Source organism: Drosophila busckii, chromosome 2R (assembly GCF_011750605.1).
Source record: "Drosophila busckii strain San Diego stock center, stock number 13000-0081.31 chromosome 2R, ASM1175060v1, whole genome shotgun sequence".
Lineage (NCBI taxonomy): Eukaryota > Metazoa > Arthropoda > Insecta > Diptera > Drosophilidae > Drosophila > Drosophila busckii.
This window is the reverse complement of record NC_046605.1, coordinates 5,124,048-5,145,625: the sequence shown is the minus strand read 5'-3', so window position 1 is coordinate 5,145,625 and position 21,578 is coordinate 5,124,048. Positions and strand designations below refer to the sequence as shown.

The 21,578-nt window shown below is 38.0% G+C and overlaps 1 protein-coding gene across 3 annotated transcripts; it reads right to left on the bottom strand.

The window, feature by feature from the left end:
- Positions 1 to 833: 833 nt before the first annotated feature.
- Positions 834 to 14,042, bottom strand: LOC108597086 (netrin receptor unc-5). Of its 3 annotated transcripts, none has more exons than XM_017983439.1 (9): positions 13,194 to 14,042; positions 11,869 to 12,156; positions 11,613 to 11,783; positions 9,063 to 9,116; positions 6,716 to 7,030; positions 4,118 to 4,246; positions 3,776 to 3,989; positions 3,120 to 3,193; positions 834 to 3,061 (listed from the first exon to the last, which is right to left on the bottom strand). In XM_017983439.1, exons 1-9 carry the CDS (start codon positions 13,849 to 13,851, stop codon positions 1,749 to 1,751), a joined length of 3,216 nt encoding a protein of 1,071 aa, XP_017838928.1. In that variant the 5' UTR covers positions 13,852 to 14,042; the 3' UTR covers positions 834 to 1,748. The 3 variants fall into 3 exon arrangements, with proteins under 3 accessions (XP_017838928.1, XP_017838930.1, XP_017838929.1); XM_017983441.1 differs by lacking the exon at positions 13,194 to 14,042 and adding an exon at positions 12,247 to 12,265; XM_017983440.1 differs by lacking the exon at positions 9,063 to 9,116.
- Positions 14,043 to 21,578: the final 7,536 nt, after the last annotated feature.

The following is a 21,578-nucleotide window of genomic DNA, read 5'->3' as shown; positions in this document are numbered from 1 at the left end:
TTTATTAATGACAATTGGCTGTGGCAACAGGCAATTCGATGTGTGGCATTGCAATTGAATAGCGCACAAATTGTTGCTAATAATAACACACAAGCTAATCAAATAATTAAGTTACTTAGCGGCAAGGAAAATAATCAATATAAGTTTTGTTGCTTATATCTATATTTGGCATAATTATGACGAGTATAGTAGCTTTTTCTATATGACACAACAATTTATAAGCAAATGTCATTATTAATTATTTCAATATTTGTTGTTTTGTTAGTTTAAACCAAATTTCAATTCAAAAAGTCGTTTCATTTATTTGTGCACTGTGAACTAAAGCAGTAAACACTAAAGCAGTGCTGTTGCGGAACCAGTGCAGTCAAGCAGTTAAGCGAGCAGTGCAACACAGAAACCAAAGCAGTCAACACGCAAGCTGTTCACTAAAGCAGTTCAGTGGTGAAAAAAAACTATTAGTCTGGCAACTCTTAGTGGCAGCATTGTTCGCTTAAGCAGTTTAACGCAAATTTAAAGCAGTAGAAAATGACTAAGACTTAAAACTTTTAAGGCATTCGCATCATTAAACAATTAAATTTAATTAACATAAAGCCTTAGTGTGACATAGAATACGAAATGCAGTTAATTTAATTAAAAAAAACTGTTAAGACTGTAAAAATGTAAGTATCAAATAGTTGATTAAAAAGATTTTCATTGTTTATTTTTGTTTTACAGTAAGTAACGTCTTTATTCAATTACATGTTTGTTTTGTCATTTATACCAAATCATATATAAAAACTACAGTATTTCAAAAAATTCATTCATTTGCTTTGTTGTTTTTTTTTTTGCTTTTGTCACAATAAAATAGTAACGGGAACTGCTTACAAAAAATCAGTTAAACTCCAACTACAGTTAATTATTGTTTGCATTTATGACTAAATTGAATGCATTTTCACTACAAAAGTTTGTATGGTAGTTGTTGTATTTTGTTCTTTTAGTGTTCGTTGGCCTTTAAATATTTAAATTTTAGATTTGTATGCTATTGAGCTATGTTTGTTTGATTAACGATTTAAACGACAGTTGCTGTTGTTACTTAAATGCTAAAGACAAATACAAAGGTTATCACTTGAGTATGTCTAACAAGCTACTCGGATCTGACTACCAACTAAGTTCATAGACTATATGCGTCGTATATATATATATATCAATATATAAGTGTGTGTATATATGGTAAATTAGTTGTTATAACTAGAGTCAGTTGAAAGAGCTCAACGATTTGGCAAACAGTTTGCAAAACTGATCGAAGACATATATATATAGAGATATATGTATTGCAGTTCGCTTTAGTTGTGGGGAGGGGAGGGGAGTGGTGTAAACACTTTGCCTAGAAACTTTCTGACCAACGGCTTAGTGATAATTAAACTTAGTTGTAATTAAATAGTGTTTAGTGTTTAATACTACAGTCAAATAAGTTTGCTAAGCCACAATAAACTAACGTTATATCGCCTATCGCTAATCGTTATCGTTATCGTACTTATATCGATAGTATCAAAAAATGCATGGCACCCAGTTCGTTGAGTTGAGCAAATTCTTTCGTTGAACACAACTAATTAGTTTACAAGCTAATATCATGACTATGACTAAACTAGAACTAAACTTTGATTTTCATATTTTAATTACTCGTTTCGTTTTTCCGATGCGCAGCTTAAACATTTTTCAAATAAAAGGCAACTCATGAGTTTTATGTTTATGTTTACAACAAGTTTTGCTTAGATCCAAAGCGGTCCAATCGTCTCGACTATAATGTCGAGCACATCTTGTCTGCCCATTTCTTTCAGTGTAAGCAGCAGCGCCATAATGCTGTTGGCATGCGAAATGGAACTATTACCGTTAGCATGATTATTGGCGCGACATTCCCAAAGATTTAGTATCTGCTCGGTGGGCGAGGGTTTGGTGGCAAAGTAAGCAATGTAGCGATCTTCGTTTAGTTTTTTAGCGAGTAGACGCCAATCGCGTTCGTCGGCACGTGGCGGATCGAGTGCAGCACAAATCATGCGCTTGGTGGCATGTGGCAGTTGCACAAAGTCGAGTACACAGCTTTCGTTAACATAGTTGCCCTGGCGATCGATGCTAATGGTTGTATTGGTGGTGGAGGCAAGTTCCTCTGCTGAGCCGCCAAGCGGCTGCGCTGGTATGCTGAATGTATAGAAATCCAGCTCTGGGCCCTGACCAAAGTCCACACATAGCGTGTGCTGCTCATGCCGCCGCACTGAGAACTCGCAGTGCAGAATGGAATTGTTGCTCAATATATGTTGATAGGGTATGGCATGTTCATAGGGCGCAGCATCCGCATCTGTGCATCTTACTCTTATGTTCAGATTGCGTTGATTTAACACAAAAGCAAAGACTTGACTTTCACCCAAATAACTGCCGCCCAATTTGCATTCGACATTAGCGCAAATATCGCGACTGTTGGGAAAATCTTTCACCACATAAATGCGTAAACTGCAGTGTGCACTGCTTGGGCTGCTTTGCTGACTGAACGCAAGCAGTTTCATTTTAATGGCAGGCTGCTGTATGCGCGGCTCGGCAACAACAGCAAAATGTCCCAGCTGCTCCGTCATGACATAAACATGCGTCGCCTCCAGCTGCACAAACATGGGCGTGTTAATGGTCTCCTCGCCCACGGAGACAGCGCGACGCCAGCTCACATTCAAATCATCGTGCTCGCTATCCGCATGATAAATATGCACATGCCACTGCTCCGGCGCAAGCAAGCAGTGTGGTATTTTCAATATCACGGGCTTCACAAATCCGTAATTGCGTGGCGCGCAGTGCACAACACTGCTGCACAGAATGGAGCTATCGGTGGCGCAGGCAATGCGACTGCACTCGTCGCTCAGCAGCATCAGTGAAACGTGCTTCTTCAGATGCTTGCCTATGGCCATTTCGGGCACTAGCAGCAGCAGCTCGCCGCCATAAAGACGCAGCTGACCGCCAGTGCTGCTGAGCAGTTCATAGCTGGTGCTTTTTGAGGCGTTTAGTAACGAAAGCTTGCCATTCATATCAAATGTGGAGTTGGCTATAAAGCAATATTAAATTAGTAAAATGAGCGTAAGAATTTTAACGAAGTTGCTTACATGTATCCGCTGTGGAGGAGCCGCCAGTCTCAGACAGATAATCAGCGCTTAGATCGTCTATGGGATTGGTGTAGCTAAAAATGAATTGTAAACTTGTATTAGTTAAATGTGAAAATGGCGACAAAAAAAATATAAAAAGTGAAATAGTGAAGCAATAAATAAATTTCCTTAAGATTAAAGGAATGCGAACTTTATTAAGTTGTTTTTGTTGTAGTTGATAATAGACGAAGCTTAGAACATAATTTGACTCAAATTAAATTACCTAAGCTTTCAAACTCCCTCTACGCTTTAATTTAAAACGTGATAGATTCAAGCAATAAATAAATTTCCTTAAGATTTAGGGAATGCGAATTTTATTTATTGCTCTAAATATTTGTTAAAAAACACTGATGTCAAGTTTTTTTTGACTCAAATTAAATTAGCTAAGCTTTGAAATTCGCTCTAGATTTGAGTTTTGAATTAGAATTTCTTTAATTTTGTACTGAGCAAACAAACTTTGCAATTGATTTTAGTCAAAATCTTGCTATTGAACAAAATCTTTGCCATTAAATTCAATTGGCATCTAACTAACACTTTCTCCAAGTGTAATGCACTGCTGTAAAGCTTCAATTGATTGCTGGCGCTTGCTGCAGCTGTAATCTGTAATCTCTACTTACTTGGCCGCCAGATTAGGTACATCATAGTGATGTTCAGTGACGCCGACGCCGACGCCGCCACAGCCGGCGCCCATGCTGGCGAGGCTAACGAGATGGTCGCCGGGCAAATAGCGATGTCCGGGATTGACATAATCGTAGCCCAAATTGGCCGCCTCGATGTGCATGCGCATCTCCTTCTTATCGACAACGCCGGGCATATAATCCGCATCCATAACTGTAAAAAGCGGAAGCATAAGCACAAATTCAATTGCCCCAAAGCCGCAGACCGAACACCGAACACCGAACGCCAAACGCAGCAGAATCAATAGCAAGTTGAGTGGGTGGTGCTGGGTGGCAACTTACCTGAACGAGCCATGTTGTAATGCGGATTGGCGCGTATGCCGCGGCGGGCGCAGCAGATGAGCGCGGCGCCAAAAGCAAAGCAGACGGCTGTGATAAAGGCCAGGCCCAAGTACAACGTCCAATCGAAGTCTGTGTGTGTGTGTAAACGAAAGAAGAAAGAAGCAGATATTAAGTAAAAGTGCTGATTTTGGTTTTTAATACACGGACGGACAAGAGATTTTCACCCCCCAACCTACGCCCCCACATGGCATGCCTGCCAATCTTAATCTTTGTCTTTTGTATTAAAAATAAAGACAGACCAAATAAAGAAAAGTTGCTGCGTAAATCCGCAGCAACCCCGAAAAAAAATGCCATGCAAAAATTTCACACACAGCCCACACATTGGAGATTGGCATACACTAAAGTTGAGTCAACCAGGAACGGGACACACAGCGAGCGACCAGCAAAACCAAAAACCAAACTCAGTTCGCTGCTGCAATCCGCAAAAAGTTGCCATCAATCCAAAGCAGCCATGCGTATCCGTATCTGCGCTGCTCTCACTCTCTGTCTGTCTCTTGGCTCTGGCTCTATATGTCTGTATTTAATGTTTTATGTTTGTATGCTCATCCTACGCTCAGCACTCCCCCCGCTGTCTATTTCGCATTATTGTGCGCCTTTTGGAGTCGCCCCCCGCTGTCCGTTGTGTGTACGGCACGGTCCACCCTTGCCACTGGGTCCGCTTAAGCAGCGCCATTGTTGCTGCTGCTTGTTTCCGTTGCTGTGATTGTTGTCGTCATTGTTGCTGGCGCAACTGGCGGTGACTGGTTGCCGCAGAAAAGGAATCGCAAGGAATTGCTCTTCATATATATTATGATTATACACATACAGTCAACGCATTATACAATGTATGAAATGAGCAATTATATTCGCTGTAAATCAGCTACAGTCGTCGTCGTCGTCGTCGTTGCAGCGCCATCGGAAACAGAGAGTCCCCCAACCGCAGAACTAAAAGTTAGCTAGACTGCTCCCCTGTAGAATTTTTTTGTATTCTTTTGCATTTTGCATGCTGATTTTTTAAGACTTTGGAGACATCAAAAGCGTATTTGTCATGCTAAGAGATTAGAGCGCTTGGGTTGAGGCATAAAGAACTTTTACAGTGGCTACATAATAAGTCCAAGGCACAAGTACACGGACAAAAACAAAAGTACGAATAATCAAGCATTTCAAGCGTGGCACCTGTTTCAGTATTAAAATGAGTTGCTTGTAAATAATTCGTTAGGTGGGCTGTCTTACTTAATAAGCAGTAGACTAGTGGATAAGACGATAATGAATAAGCTTGAGTAGTATTCTAATTACGTTAAAATATTCCAAACTGCTAAATTTACTCAGCCCAAAGTGCGCCTATTCCAAATGGAATGGAATTGAATAATAGTCGAAATTGAAAAGCTCAAGTATTTTATACTTAGAATAAGAAAATCCGAGACTAACCATCGAGATTCTGAATTCGTTACGGATTGAACTCAGATTGTTAAGATTTATTCCATTTTCTGCTAAACTGAAAAATTTCACCTATACAACAAATTTTAAGTCCAATTGGGATTCAAGCATTTCATACTTAGATTAAGAAAAATCGAGAGATTCTGAGATCGTTTTGGATTATTCCATTTTCTTACAAACTGCAAACAATTCGCCTATACAACTTTTTTTTCAAACGGAATAGAAAAATTAGCCAATCAGAATCTGACGTCGTTTCTTTTCAGACTTCGTGCTATTTATGCCAAATTTTGTTCAGTGTAGCTGCCAGGCAATGTAATAAAAAGCGAAGCAATAAGCTTGCGGCTCAACTCTAAAACCAACAAAGTGTCACTCTTCATTCGCAGCAGCAGCAGCAGCGGCGACAAAAGTTTTCAACAGCCTTCTGAGCCAAAATGATGTACAAATTGTCCTCACGATTGGCACTTGTGTCCTGATCCTTTCAATTACACACTGTGACAGTCGCATAATTGATCCCAAAGGACACACAGCTAGAAAAAAGGAGAGAACTACGCTTGATTTGGGTCCAAAAGCAGACACCCCAATCTATATCGAAACGAAATCAAAAGTCCAAACGGCAACAATGATACGTGCAAAGCCCACTAACAACTGCTGCTGCCACATGCCTAATTATGTGGCAACAGCCAGCAGCAGCAGCAGCACACAGAGGCAACAGCAAAGCTAAAGCTGAGGCTATTCGAATTGGGATTGATTTGCGACCCTTTCTTGTCGCTTGCAAGGTGGTTGCAAACAGCCGATGGGCTGCCCCCTGATTTATTTTAGTATTTTTTGCTGCTGCTACTTTGCGTGGGTGTCTGTTGGGTTTTTGTTATATTGGGGGGGGAGTTTTGGGGTCTCGGATATGCACAAACAAAATGCACTTGGTTAATTTCCCATTGTGACAATCAGTGCTGAGTGCTTGTGTCCTTTGTGTATGTGTGTGTGTGTGTGTATGTGTGTGTGGTTCTGGTTGTGTGCATTGTTATTGTTGTCTAACTGTCTACTTTGTTGCTGTTGTTTGGCTGCCAGCCAGTCAGTCCGTCTGTCCGTCCGTCTGTCTGTTGTTGTCATAAACACACAACTTACCATCCTTGCCAATCTGACACTGCTCTCCACGGCATTCAGCCGTTTGTATATCCTTGCCAGCGCACAATGATTTGCCATCAGCATCGCTGCCGCTGCTGCCACTGCCACTGCCGCCGCTAGCTCCAACATCGCTGCTGCTTAATGCTGCGGCGCCACCCACAGCAAGCAGCTCGCTGGCTTCATCGCTGTCGCCGCCGCCGCCATCAGCATTGGCCGTGTTTAAGTTTTGAGCGTGCGTCAGGCATTTTCGCCGACGCACTTGTATGCAATCCGCCGAGCAGCTGCTCCACTCGCTCCATGCCGACCAACGTGCAACTGCAAAAAAGTCAAAGCGAAATCAGTTTTAGAAATCAAAAGTCATATTAACATGATTTAGCACACATTCCCGACAGCAACATGCCCAAGTGCCATTTATCATAGCAGCAGCAGCAGCCCCGCAGTTACGCGCGTGTGTGCGTGTGTCGCTGTTGGTAATAACGGATATGTGCGTACATGGCGTATACGCGTTATTGGATAGAGTTGTGTACGAAAATGAATGTATGGGGAATGAGGAGTGTCTCTGCTATAGCTTGACTCTGATGCGAGAACAGATTAAATTCAATTAGAGCACTTAAATCAAAAGCATTTAATTTTAATTTCATTAAATTTATAAGACTGCAAGTAAAGTAGCTTCAAATATTAAATGTTCTAACTTATTTTTGATTCAAACAGTTGCAATATTAATAATATTTTAAGCTTTCATTTTAATTGATTTTAATTTAATTACATTTTTTATATTTAGAACGCTGACGAAATGGGCTTGGAATTTCAAATTGCCTAATTGCTTAAATTGGTGAGTAGCAAATATTTTTAGGAAAGCAAATCGAAGGCAATTTTATATGAATAAGGTATGAAAGTCCTTGGGACTTTAGCTCTATTGCAGATTCAATTGATATGAAGTTATACTAGAATATTTAACATTTAAATCAAAAGGATATTAGCTTCAATTGAATATTTTTATTTATTAATTAGATAGAGTTGTTTATAGTGAATGAAAATTGTAGCTAAGACTTCCTAGACTGTAGTTTCTATTTTAGGCAATTGAAATTGATTTAAAGCAAATATTTCAAAGCAAACCAATCAGCGGCAATTTAATGTCTTTAATACTAATTTAAATTTCCATATAAAAATGCTTTTAATTTAATTAAAAAACATTTGATATTTTGAGTGCACATAAATTAAGTTGAAATATTACATTTTTTAAGTTAAGCCAAATATTTTCTTTGTTTTTTTTTCCCACAACTTTTCTTGCTGTGCAACATTTTTGGTTTTGGGGAACATTTATGAGTGTTCACATTACGCTTTATAGCAACTGCTTTAGCTAATAGATGCGTCGCAATTATGGCACCTTTTGAACTAAATGCAATGCTGAGTGAATTTATGAGTCTCTAGTTCAACAACGCCCCACACTGCGACCCCGACGTTGCCTCTGGGGGCGGCAGTCACACTAAATTGTTTGTTCCCAGCATAATGTGCGCCCCTGCGCTGTCTGCAACTTGAAATTTTCTGGTTGTGTGTGAGTGAGTAAAAGTGATTGTCATTTTAATGCTTTTCTATTTTCGCATTCAATTTTTTGTTTTTCTTCACTCTCAGCGCGCTGGGCTATTGTTTTGCAGGCGGGGGAGACAAGTCCGAAAACTAAACACAACAAAAAGCGCAAGTCGTGCATGTTGTTGTTGTTGTTGTTGTTGTTGTTGTTAAGATGTATGCCTATGCCAAACTCATATATCGGCATTTGCCACTTCCTGTGCCCAAAAACCAACCCCTGTCAACAACTTAGACGACAGCGCCCCCAACTCACATTTGGCTAAGTGTGTGTGTGTGTGTGTGTGTGTTGCAAAGGGTCGCACGCCAGACTGTTGCATGAATCAGAGACAGCGTAAATCGTGGTAAGTGATTTTTAAGTTCAACAATGACGTCACTCGATATCTCCCAAAAACTCAACTAAAGACCCAAACTAAGTCAGTTACAGCCTCACAGCAGCTTTATGGCCAACAATGAATAACTCTGCGCTTGGGCTGGCAACAGAATTGTTAATCGTGTAGCAGTTGGAGCTGTAGCTGCAGCGGATGCTGCTGTTATGGCCTTCGGCTCAGTTTAACACAATTGTTTATTGAATTGTAAAGCGCAACCCCCAGCCACAGTCCCCCCAGTGCAAAAACTGACGTCCCTTAACTAACAATTAAGGCAACGGCTCGTTAAACATTCAACTTTAACAGCAATGTCATATTGAACTCCAGCTGCCCCTTGCTCTAGAGGATTGGGTTGAAAGAGATGCATATTGTGAGGGCTTTCAATGGAAACTTACTGCGCTTACTCGACGAAATGTCAAATCCATCAACGCTCACAATTTGAGTGTCCTCTGTTGTAGGGCGCGTCGTTGTCAACGGTTAGCACGGCCAGTAGGCGTGGCAGTTAGGCCATAGGGATGAAAAGTCATAAGATGTAGATTGCCAAGGCAGAAGGCAGAAAGCGAGAAGAGAAAGAGAAGAATGTTAAGAAAAAAAAGCGAAACCGAAGCGAAATTTAAAATTAATTTTAGGACACACTTTTCATAGAAGAAAAAAACCCACCACCCCCACCCCACCCAAGCACTTGAAGTGTATCCCCAGCTCACAACTCAATATATTCCTATGCCGCCGCTCCATTTGCCGCGCTTGTCTGTCAACAATTGCTCATTGCTATAGCACGCTGTGAGTTGCTCTCCAGCTATATATATATATATATATATCTCTATGTGTGTGCAGTACAATACAATGTGCAATACAATAAATTTACATGAATATAAGTGAAGAGTCTCAAACACATGCCGCCGCCCGTGCGTCTGTCAAAAAGAGCGCTGCGCTCCCCTCTCGACTCAAAACCAAATCCATAAGCACTCCCCAAACATCATCTCTGCGCGCCCTTCCAATGCCTTTGTCACCATTTAGTCAACGACTGCGCCTGGTATGCCGCCAGCAGACGCCCCCAGGCTCATCCATAGCCTATGCTATCCCGTCCAAGCTTCCTACATGTGGAGATATCTGTCGTCGTCGTTTCAAAAGGCAGCAGTTGAATGCGTGTTTAAAATGAAATACTCAGCGTTCACTCAAAAATTTATATGTTATATACCGCAAGCTATCAAGCTCTAAATAAGGTATACACTAACACCCAACCAAAGTTGCTCAACTTGAGCTAAATACAAGTCCAAAAGCAATATATCAATGCAGCAATATTTTCAAATAAAGCGCCAAGCTGTGGCATAAATCAAAATCAAATTGAAAATCCACAAACAATCATTTGTCATACGAAATTAAATAAAAATTTAAAAATAGCTGCACTCTACAAGCTTAACAACTTAAGACTTTGAATATTCTTAAGCCCCGCTAATATTTTTGTAAGTTTATTAATTCAGTAAAGCTATAGCTATAGCTATATCTCATAACTAAATATAAATCTAAGCGTTAAGCTGAATTTAAATGGAATTAGTATTGAGAATTAGATTGAGTACACAAACAAATCATTTGACATATTAAATTATATATAAATTTAAAAATAGCCTCAAGGCACAATAAACAAAACTTTGTCACTTTACAAGCTTTAGAGTTTGAATATCCTTAAGTGGGCTTAAGCTAATTTTTTTGCTAGTTTATTAATCTAGTACAGAATCTAGCGCTTTACCTAGTTCTATATTTCTATAACTAAATATAAATCTAATCATCTGAATTTAAATGGATTTAGTAAACATGAGAATGCGATAAAATTATATATAAATTTGAAAATAGCTCAAGCCAAAAATATACAAAAATTCTAGAAAAACTTCTACACTTTACAAGCTTCAAAACAACTTTAGACTTTGCTTAAGTCTCGCTAATATTTTCATTTATTTATTGATTCAGTAAAGAATCTAGCCTATTGCTATATTTTCAGAGCTATATATAATTCTAAAACAATATATTAAAGTAACTACAAGCGCATTAAACAGAATTTAAATGGAATTAGTTAACATGAGATTGGTAGACAGCAAACAAATCATTTGTCATATGAAATTATGCCAGAAATTTAAAATAAGATCTAGTTGAAAAAACTTTCACACTTTAGACTGTAGACAAGCTTAAGCCCCCAAGAGAACTCTAGTTTATGTATTGAGCAACTAAATATATTCATATCAAGAAGAATATTTTTAAATTAAGCTTAAGCGCTGCATTAATCAAAATTTAAATGCGCTTAAGCAAACAAATTGAAAGCTACAGCAAACACATCATTTGTCATTTTAATTTTCGTACAGCGACATGTAAATATAACTAGGGGAACTAATTTTGCTTCCTCATTTTAAACGCCTAGACAAGCTTAAGCCGCATCAATATTTTGTTTAGTTTATTAACTCAGTAGTGTATTTAGCTATGCGCTCTATATTTTCAAAAACTAACGTTACTTTGTGCTTGTTTCTTTTTTTGGAACGCCCCTTGAACTTTTGCGTTGCTGTCGCTCATGTTGCTGTTGCTGTTGTTGTTGGTTGGGCTTTGTGTTGTGGACGCTGTGAAATCTGTTTGCTGTTATAGAGAGAGAGAGGAGAGCGAGAGCTCCTGTGGCTCGTTTGCCTGGTGTGAAAAATGTGCGTCGTTGGCAAATGTGGGTGTGGTGTGGGGCTGGGGCAAGGGCAAGGGCATGTGGCAAATGGTTGGTGGTGGGTGCTGGGCGCAGGTGGCACTGCAGGGGCTGCTGCTGCTGCTGCTGCCATTTAAATTGACAATTTTGTTGTTGCTGGAGCACTTCAATTACGGTTACATTTTAAAGTTGCCTCTAACCGAGCAGCCGAAATTGTGGGCGGCGGCAACGCCCACAAATTTGCGGTTAACCAAAGGAATCGCACACATACCTGGACAAGCGGCGCAATCGGCAGACTTTTGTATTTGTGGGCCAGCGCATTGGGCGCCACCATTCAACGGCATCGGATTGTTGCAGATGCGCGTACGTTTGCGGCCCTGACTCGGTTTCCCACTGCATTTGCACTCACGCCACGGACTCCAAGCGCTCCAGCCGCCATTTACTGTGTGGTCGAAACGAAAGAGAGAGATAGAGAGATAGAGCGGGTTAGCATTTGAGTTGGGAGTGAGTAAATTCGTTGGACTGACCATAGACAATGAGCACTGCAGAGTCGGAGATGCGCTTGCCTGCGATATTCTCAGCACTGCAGCTGTAGTTGGCCATATGCTGCAGCGCCACCTGGCGAAAGGTTAAACTGCTGCCGGCCACCATGATGCCCGGTTCGCTGTTCGGCTCGGGCGTTATGACCGCGTTGTTTTTATGCCAGCTGAGCTTGGGCTCCGGAAAGCCGCCGGGCGGTTCGCAGTGCAGTTCCGCACGGCTGCCCAGCTCGAGGCGCAGCGATGTCGGCGACTGTCCAAACGACTTGCGAATGTCTACGCGGAGGGGGTGAGCAAAGGGAGCAGTAAAACGCGTTAGTGCATGTCAAAAACAAGTACAGTGAAAATAAATGCACATCAACTTACAAATTCATAACAAAAAACAAAAGTAAATACAAATAAATTTAATACAAAATATAATAATGAATTTAAAAAAGTGAAAAATATTCAAAAGCTAACTTAAACTCAGCATATGAAAATAAATTAAATAAAAAAATACTTGTGAATTAAATAAATAATAAATAAATGTTTAAAGTGCAAAATTTGTAAATTGTAAATTCATAACATAAAACAAAAGTAAATAATCAAAATAAATTTGTTAAAAATATAATAATGAGTTTATATATATATAAATATTTTTATAATGAAAATATGCAAGCTCCTGAGCTTTCAAGTCTATAGATCGATTCCCGAAACGGTGATGAATAAATATAATAAAATAATAAATTAAATGATTTATTTAAATATTTTGTTAAGAGATGAAATACAGAATTTAAAACGAATAAAATCAATTTAATAAAAAAAATTTTAAACCTGACAAATAAAATGGAAATAACTAACGAAGCTAATAAATTTATAAAGCAATGACTTGAACTAATAAATAAATAATAATATAATTTGTTTGAACATTGTTATTGTTATGTAAAAGATTCAAATCATTTTTGAATTTAATACTTGAATAAATAATAATAAATAAATCCTAAAAATTTAAATTAATTATAATAGAAAAAATCATTTATAAAAAATAATATTGAATCTATAATTAATATGCAATGATATTCAACAAAATAAATTATAATAATAAAATCAAATAAATAATATAAATATATTATTTAGAATGAAAATGCTCAACAGCTGACATAGGCATATGCATAAAATAATAAATCAATAAATAATAATAAAAAAATATTAATCAATTTATACAATTTAAAATAAATTCAAAATAATTGCAGCAAATTTGTAAGCTATCTTTGCATTCGTAATTTGTATGTGTATTTTCTCTCAGTGTAACAACCACCACTTTAAATACTTACATGCAATGTGCACTGTGGCCGCTTGACTCTTGACCACGCCGCGCGAGGACCACGCCTGGCATTCGCACTTGAAGGGTCCTTTGCCGAAATACTCATCGACCAGATCGCGATGAATGGTGGCAGTGACCTCCTCCATATGGACGCCCGTGTGCGGATCCACGTGCTTGTCATGCGTCGATGGCGGCGGTTGCGAACTGCCCGAGCACTTAAAGTGCAGCTGCAGGGCATGCGAAGCTTTGCACTTGAGCACAGCCGGGCGATTCTTGACGACAAAGACGCTCTCGGGCTCGCTGAGGAAAATGGGCAGCATGTTGCTGGTCTCAGCTGGCGTTAGCTTGCCGCCATTGAATTCCTCGAGCAGCGAGCTGCCAGCAGCGCCACTTGAGACAATCACTGATTGAGATTGTGCCGAATTTTTGGCATCTTCGCTGCTGTTGCTCAGCGTGGAGCGTTCGGTCAGCTGTGGCTCCAGCAGATCCAAATCCTCCGCTGAGGCGCTTAAGCTGGCGCCATAGTCGCTGCTGCTCATCATCAGCTGCGGCAGCTTGCGACTGCTGCTGGCCACGCAGATAAGCTGCAGACTAACTAAAACTAAAATCACATTTCCGGCTACGACTGCGTTAAATGCCAATGATAATGACAATGATGACGACGACATGCTGCGTTGTTCTTTTTGTTCGTCGTTAATAATTCTGTTGTCAGTCAGTGTGTTTGGGCTTATCAGTTGAGTTGCACGTCTTGGGCTGTCAGTCCTGCGTTTCCTGTGCACCTGCTGCCGCTCTTGAGGTTGTGGTTGGCATTAGCTGCTTATATGAGCTGGCTGGCCATTGATGTTGCTGCAACGTCGATCTAAAATTACAGATAAGCAGTTGCATACATTTAAATAGCTTTTACTACACACACACACACACACACATGTGCACTTATGTTTATGCCTTTTGACTATTGTTCTATTCACTATTTTGCTTGTGCAAAGCGCCGCAGCGCAGTTTGTCAACTCCATGAATTGACTTAAGTGTTCATATCTTTAATGCAGCACACTTTACTACACACACACACATAAAACATTTATACCCATAGTCTCAAGCGCATTTATAATCATCACGGCGCTTACTTTGGTCTTAGGCGACTTGCAAATTATCTACAAATTCTTTAAGTGCAATTTTGTTGGCTGCACTAGAATTTGTTTAAACGCTGCCATAATCATCATTTTTTTATGTTTACTGCAGCACATAAACTTTATAAATAAGTTCAAAGTGCTGTAGGAACTATTAAAAAAAATACATCGAGTCAGCGCAAATCAATTTGAATAAAAAATAATTTATGCTGCTTTTAATGTTTCTAAAAATAAAAAGTTATTAAATGCAACGCACACATTTTTGTGTTAATTTTATATATAGCTATATTTTTGAGATTTTTTGAATATTTTTACTATTTCTATTTATGCTGCTAAAATTAAAAATAATATTTAGCTTCAACTTTTAGCTTAGAAATTGAAACTTGCTGCTTATTTAATAATTTTTCTAAGCTTAAAATATGCTTAAAATAAAAGTTGATTAAAAATTACTTTTTAATTTGTAATTTTTTTTAATTATTATTTAATTTTTTAGCCTTCTATTATTTGTATGTGCTTAATATTTATTGCAAATATATTTTAAATGACTTTTGATGCAAAAAAAATATATATATAAATATTACTTTTAATTTTTATATTAAAAATATAAATACAATTTTTATTTATTTTAAAATTATTATTAAAAATATATTTCATATGAATTCGCAATGCAAAAAATAAAATAAAATTATTGCTTGCAATTTTTGTATAACAAATTTTAACTACAATTTTATTTATTAATTTGTTTAAATTATTTTTACAAATATATTAAATATTTTAAAGTTATACTCTTACAAATTTTAATTAATTTATATTTATTAAATTCTTTTAATTCATTTAATTTCTTAGTTTAAGTGTTTATGAAAATATTTTAAATAATTAAAACTTATTTTCTTGCAGGCAACCAAATTCTGATATCTGGTAAGTCACAAATTCTAGCAATTAACATTTTTGTGTCTTCATATTGTTGAACTCATTAATTTTCTCTGCCATATTAAAATACCTTAGCTTGCTCTAAATAAAAGCAAATATTATGCTTAGAGTATCAACTTACTAGTTCCAGGAAGCGCAAGGCGCTGCAATAAAATTAATTAAGTTTTATTATACAAGAGAAGACAAAAGACTTTTCGTCTCTTTTTATGTTTGACTAACGTTACACATTAGCAACATTATCTGACGCCTTGTGACACTTTTGTTTACATCAATGAACTTTATTGATCAGCAGCAAACAAAATGGCAAAGAATCTCAATGTGGCTTGTCTCTAGCTTGATTTGCTTTTGATGAAGTCAAGTTTGTCATCATCAATCAGCCCAAAGACTCAACGAGGTGTAGAGTGTGTATAAGTTACAAAATATATATGTATCTGATTAGTTATGCGAGTCAGGCAACGACTTCTACGAATCGCTGGTACCTAATCGAAATATTAATAACAGTATAGATGTGTGTGCGTGTGTGTGTCAGGACGTGCTGTGTGTGGGAAAGCTGACTGTTGGTCTAAACGTTATGGCCAAGAGAGCGCGCATTAAAATGCCCAACACTGCAGTCTAGCTGTCTATGAGCCACTTGAGGTTTATGTGTTTACCTTTGTAATTATGTATTAATCATGCATAAGCTTAAGCACATGCCCCAACTCCCAGTCAACTTGCTTCGCTTGCATTGTTTCTGCTTTTTTTTTTTGAAAATGCGCCGCCGTCATCGTTGACAAACATTTGATGTTGTGAGCCCCGAAGCAATAAAAACGGCAAAAGTCGTTATGTAAATTTTGCGGAAACGCCGCAACGCTAGTTAACGTTGTATATACTTTTTTATAATATAATGCTACAGCCTTTGGACTCAGCTCGGCTCGTCGGCAACAGTAGCGCGCTGGCTCAATAATATATCGAGTAATCAGAAATTAAAAGGAAATAATAGCCCCATGTCTACATTTGATAGTGGGCGTCTTTTAACTGCATAATGAGCAAGCTCATCATCAACATCGTCATGTCATCGTCGTCGTCGTCGTCGTCGTCATCACGAGTTCGTCATTTCTTTTGGTTTAAGCGCCTTTTATGCGTAATTCAATTGGATTTACAGGGTGCTTGTGGACACTTGAGTGTCTGTCAATATATGCCCTATAACTAGTTATGTGTTTATGTGTGCGTGCGTGTGTGTGCTGACCAGATTATAATAGTATTCCCTCTGGTAAAACACACACACACACACGCAACTCAACATTTTGTTTGTGTGCATTCAATTATAGCTGCTATATTGAAGTTGGTTTTGTTTTCGATTTGTCTAGACTCTCTCGTGTGTTTGATGAGAATCAAAGCTTCACACACATACACATATGTATGTGTATAGGCTGCTTAACGAAATTACATTTTTGCCTTGTGGCAAATCGTTATACAAACTGCTTAAATCTGCAAAGCGCTACACAGAAAAAAAAATGTATAAATAAATCAATTATAAAATAGTAGTAAATACATAAACATAATTAACTTGTGCTGTTAATGGATTAAAAGGCTTCGGTAATGAAGAATTACTCTAATATAATAATATGAAATATGTATCAAAAGTAAAAAAAATGTTCTAATTAAGATTAAAATATCAGATTTACTTTGAAACTGCCAAATTCACTCAATCCGAACATTGATAAGTAAATAAATATTGCATAAATGATTCTGATTCTGATTCAAATATATTTAGCTTTACATTGAAACTGCAAAATTTACTCAATCAGAGTAGTCGTCTATATATATAATTTTTTTAATGCGTATTAAGGTATTTTAAGGGTATTTTTAAAGAGTGCAGGGTAAGGTATTTTTAAAGAAGAGAGAAGAATCAGCAAGACAAACTGAGTCACTATAGCCATTTTTCTCAGTTTGTACGTCTGTATGAGCAACAAGAACTCAGAGACTATAAGAGCTACAGCATCCAAATTTTCTATGTAAGTTCTTCTATTTCCGTAGCGATTTTAAGTATTTAATTTGAAAAAATTCGAGATTAATTATCGATTAGTTATAGATTTTATTTCCTGTGTATCAACACTTCCTTCTCTCGCTCTCATTCACTCTCTTTTATGTCAATTGCAATTCAATTAAAACTGCATGTAAATTACGCTTCGATCGTCTGTATGAGCAACAAAAACTCAGAGACTATAAAAGCTGCAGCAACCAAATTTGGCATCTAAGCTCGTCTATATACGTAGCAATACCAAAAGTACAAATTGGTTTAAATGCATTACAAAATGCAAGTATTTAGTTTGAGTATATTCGAGTTTAAGCAACTGCATACAATACGCGCTATTTAATGCTAGATTTTTTCACTGTGTATGCTCTCTCTCACTCACTCGCTTGTATGCCACATGCATTTCAATTAAAACTGCATGTAAATTACGCTTCGATTGGCCAAATTATTATTATTTCAACCGCAATGCGCGCAAACACGACGTTTGCCAATTTAATGCCGAAAATTTATGACAATAATTAACGTTTAACATAAAAACTGCCACGGCGCATAAAGATTCATCATGGAAAATGTGTCAGCATTTAAAATAAAAGCCAGACAGCCGCCTTATCTTTAGCTACAGATTTGTGTGCATGCACTCGATGAGTTTTTATTATTTTTTATAGATTTTTAATGAAGTAAAGTAGGTTGTGTCTTATCAGGCAATGTAAGTAACATTGTTTATAAGCCGAATGGGTTTTATTTATTGAAAAGCAGCACAAGAGTTTGCATTGATTTTGATTTTATTTTTGGCGCACACATGAGGGTAGCAAGCGCTTTAGATTTATGGCCAGATATGCGTGTGCATAAAATCAGTTTATTGTCATAGAACTTGGGAAGAGACTGGGGGGGAGTTGCTAAGCAGATTTCACAACTTTGAGTGGAGGAGTTCGCGAGTCTTGTGCTGCGGCATGAATGAATGAAAGATTGCGTGGGATAATCGGCGTCGCATTCAATTTAATTTCACAACTATTGCGGCAGCTCTTCCTGTCAAGCAGCAGCAGCGCGGGAGTAGCCAAGAAGACAATCCAGACAATGTCAGCGCTTCTCTCTTACGCTTACTACAAGCAGCAAAACAAGTGAGCAAGCATTCTATAAAATAATTGATGACTGACTGACTGAAGAGCCGAGCAAGGCAGCAATAATTTTTATGCCTCACACACACACACACGAGCGCACACACACGCACTTGGCGCGTAGCAGCACTAAAATCAAATGCCACTCGAAATTCAGCGACTTGCCTGAAGTTGAAGCATTGAATTTGCTGCTGCTGCTGCCTTGAAGTGTGTGCATGTGGCAGCTGGCGCAGCAGCAGCGTTGCCTTCAATTGCGTGTGACTTTTGTGTGTATTAGTGTGCATGTGTGTGTGTGCACATCTGTAGCACAAATGAAATCTTCAGCGCTCAAGGGACCGTGCTACTGACTGTTCTGTTCTGTTCTGTTCTTTGTGCTGCTTGCCCCCTCATGTTGCAGCATCTCGCAATGTGTAATTCACATGTTGCGCATTTTGCCCACACACAAGCCAGCGACTATATGTTGTACCGATGTCTATATAGCATAAAGCGCTGCTTTGTAAGCTTGAGTTTGCTTTTAATTTATATAGCGCTGCTCGTTTATTTTTTTCGGGCTGCCTTGTCTTGTAATCAAACAATTAAAGATGATTTTAATTAATCTATTTATAAGCGTAGCAACAACAACAGCGACGCCTTCATAACTGCTCAAAATATTTGTCAGGCGCAAAGGGGAGGATGTCTGTCCATGTGTGTGTGTGTGTATGAGAGATAGAGGCATTAGACATGACGACAAACATCTTTAAATTAATTAAGCGTAATTGTTGTTGAATTAGAAACAAAAGTTGCAGGCCCATGAATTATGTTTTGTCTGTACGTCCGTCCATTCGTCCCGTATCTAAGTTCAGTTTGTGGAACACATGTAGTTACATCTATACATACATATGTTTGTCTCTATAGCTTAAATGTGGGCTGTGCCCAAAGCCATGTGCATGCAATAAGCAAATTATTTATTATGCCATCAGTTAAATAAAGTGGCACACACACACACACACACAGTCGTAGCTCAGTTGAACAACTGATGACTCTTATCATTTGTATCTCATTAGCAAAGTTTCAATCTTAGCTACAAAGTTAAGAGCAGCAGCAGCAGCAGCAGCAGCAGCTGACCAGCAAAAGTGAGAGTGAGTGGAGTTTGGGATTTGGAGCTGGGGGCGTTGATAGGTAGCCGAAACTTATTTGTTGCTAATTTATGATGCTTCAAGCTGACTGTGGCAACAAATCAATAACACGCAGCTGATGCTGCGTTCACCCATTAACTACGCACTACACTAGACAACAAAGTTGCGCTGAGTTGCGCAGCACAAATTTATACTAAGCTAAGGCCCTAGACAACAAGTTTGAGGCAAGCTATGCGCATTAGTTTTTAATACACTATACAAAATACACTATAAAACAAGTTTACAGTTATATGTACGCTTTAGCTTTAACTACACTAGTCAACAAGCTTAAGGCTATGTATGCATTACTTTTAGGACATAAGTGCAAACAATTTGCTCAACTTTGCACAAAAGTTTTCGCTTTACTACACTAGCTAACATGTTTAAAGTTTAAGAGCTAGCATAGTTTTAACTTGAAAAGCAGTAAATGCACTAGTAAGCAAGTTTGATGTCTTAGGCATGCTTTACTTAAATAGTTTTAACTACACTAGACTACAAGTTTGAGGCTTAAGTTATTTATAACATGCCTATACTTTAAAGCAAGTTGAGTGCAAACTATTTGCTCAACTTTTTAAGCATTTACTACACTAGACAACAAACTTTGGGCTCTCATTAGCAAAGCTTTAAATATAAAAGCAAAGAATACACTCTAGAGAACAAGTTTAATGTCAAATGTATGCTTTATTTAACTACACTAGACAACAAGTTTGAGATTTAATGCATTTATTAAATGCAGAGCATTATAAAGCAAGTTAAAGGACGAACTATTTGCTTAACTTTCTGCTATAGTTTTTACTTAAAGCACTAGAGTGGCACTAGACAACAGAATCTTTAAGTTTAAAGGCGTACAATAGGCTTAACTTTATAGGCAAAAAATACAGCATACAACAATTATATATATAATATAATATATATGCTCTATTGAAATAACTTGCAATACACTAGTCAACACATTTCAAGTTAAGAGTAGTCAATTCTGTCTGTCAATTTAAAAGTTGAATTGATTTTCTACAATAGTTTTTACTTTCTTAAGCATTAGATACACTAAACAACAAGATTAAGCTTAAAGTTGCAGTATAGTTTTTACTTTATAAGCAATGAACACTCTAGAGAACAAGTTTAATGTCAAATGTATGCAATGCTTTGAGTACACTACTCAACAAAGTTAAAGTTAAACTTTAAAGTTAAAGCTGTTGCTTATACTCAAAGCAATAGATTTTACTTTCTAAGCTGTAAATGCAGTAGACAACAAGATTAAGCTTAACGTTGCACAATAGCTTTTACTTTTACACTAGACTACAAGCTTAGTAACATATAGCTGCAATTCCTAAGTTAACAAACTGCTTTCTCAACTACAATAGTTTTTACTTTCTAAGACATTTGCTTGCTTACTATACAAGATTAAATTTGAAGAAGATGCAGCATAAATTTGAACTCACCTCTTGCCCTTTGCTTGAGTTGAAAGATATTCTAATCGCTATACAATAGTTGCTTAGCATGAAAAATTATGCTGTACGCACTTTAAACCGCTTAGTCAATATGCAATGAACGCGCTTTGTTCTTTACACTGGACTACACAGTTAAAGGTAAATTTATGCTGCTGACTACCTGAGCTAGAGCCAGCTATATATATATATAGATATTGCTCGCTTGTGAATTTGTTGTGCGTATCGATGATCGACATCTAATCCAATGTTAAGCCGCTGCGCATTGAACCGCCTGGCAATGTCTTCTAGGTAGAGCCCCGATGGGCTCAGGCTTAGAATTTTCTTTTACTATAAGAGGGGAGCTCGCATGACAATTAATCACCGCAGGAGTCAAAGATGTTCGATGGTTCATGTTTCGCTGCTGCTGCTGCTGCTGTCTGTGTTAGTTCCCATGCTTAGCCTGGGTCTGGCTCTGGCTTTGGGCCTGGGCCTGGGTCTGTCCTTTCTATGCAAACCCTTGTTTGCTTCCAACAACAGCTGTAAGTTGTAGGTTGCCTTAAAAGCAATACAACCCCTAAAATTATGACTAGTCGCCGCCTGTTTTTGCTCGCGTATGTTACGTATATAT

Bases quoted from the DNA above. Each gene is read 5' to 3' on its own strand.
- LOC108597086 (XM_017983439.1), bottom strand. From the start codon at position 13,851: ATGTCGTCGTCATCATTGTCATTATCATTGGCATTTAACGCAGTCGTA. The intron at 4,247-6,715 runs GTAAGTTGTGTG...ACACACACACAG, and splicing joins GTGTCAGATTGGCAAGGATG to ACTTCGATTGGACGTTGTAC. The intron at 3,194-3,775 runs GTAAGTAGAGAT...ATTCATTTTTAG, and splicing joins GTACCTAATCTGGCGGCCAA to CTACACCAATCCCATAGACG.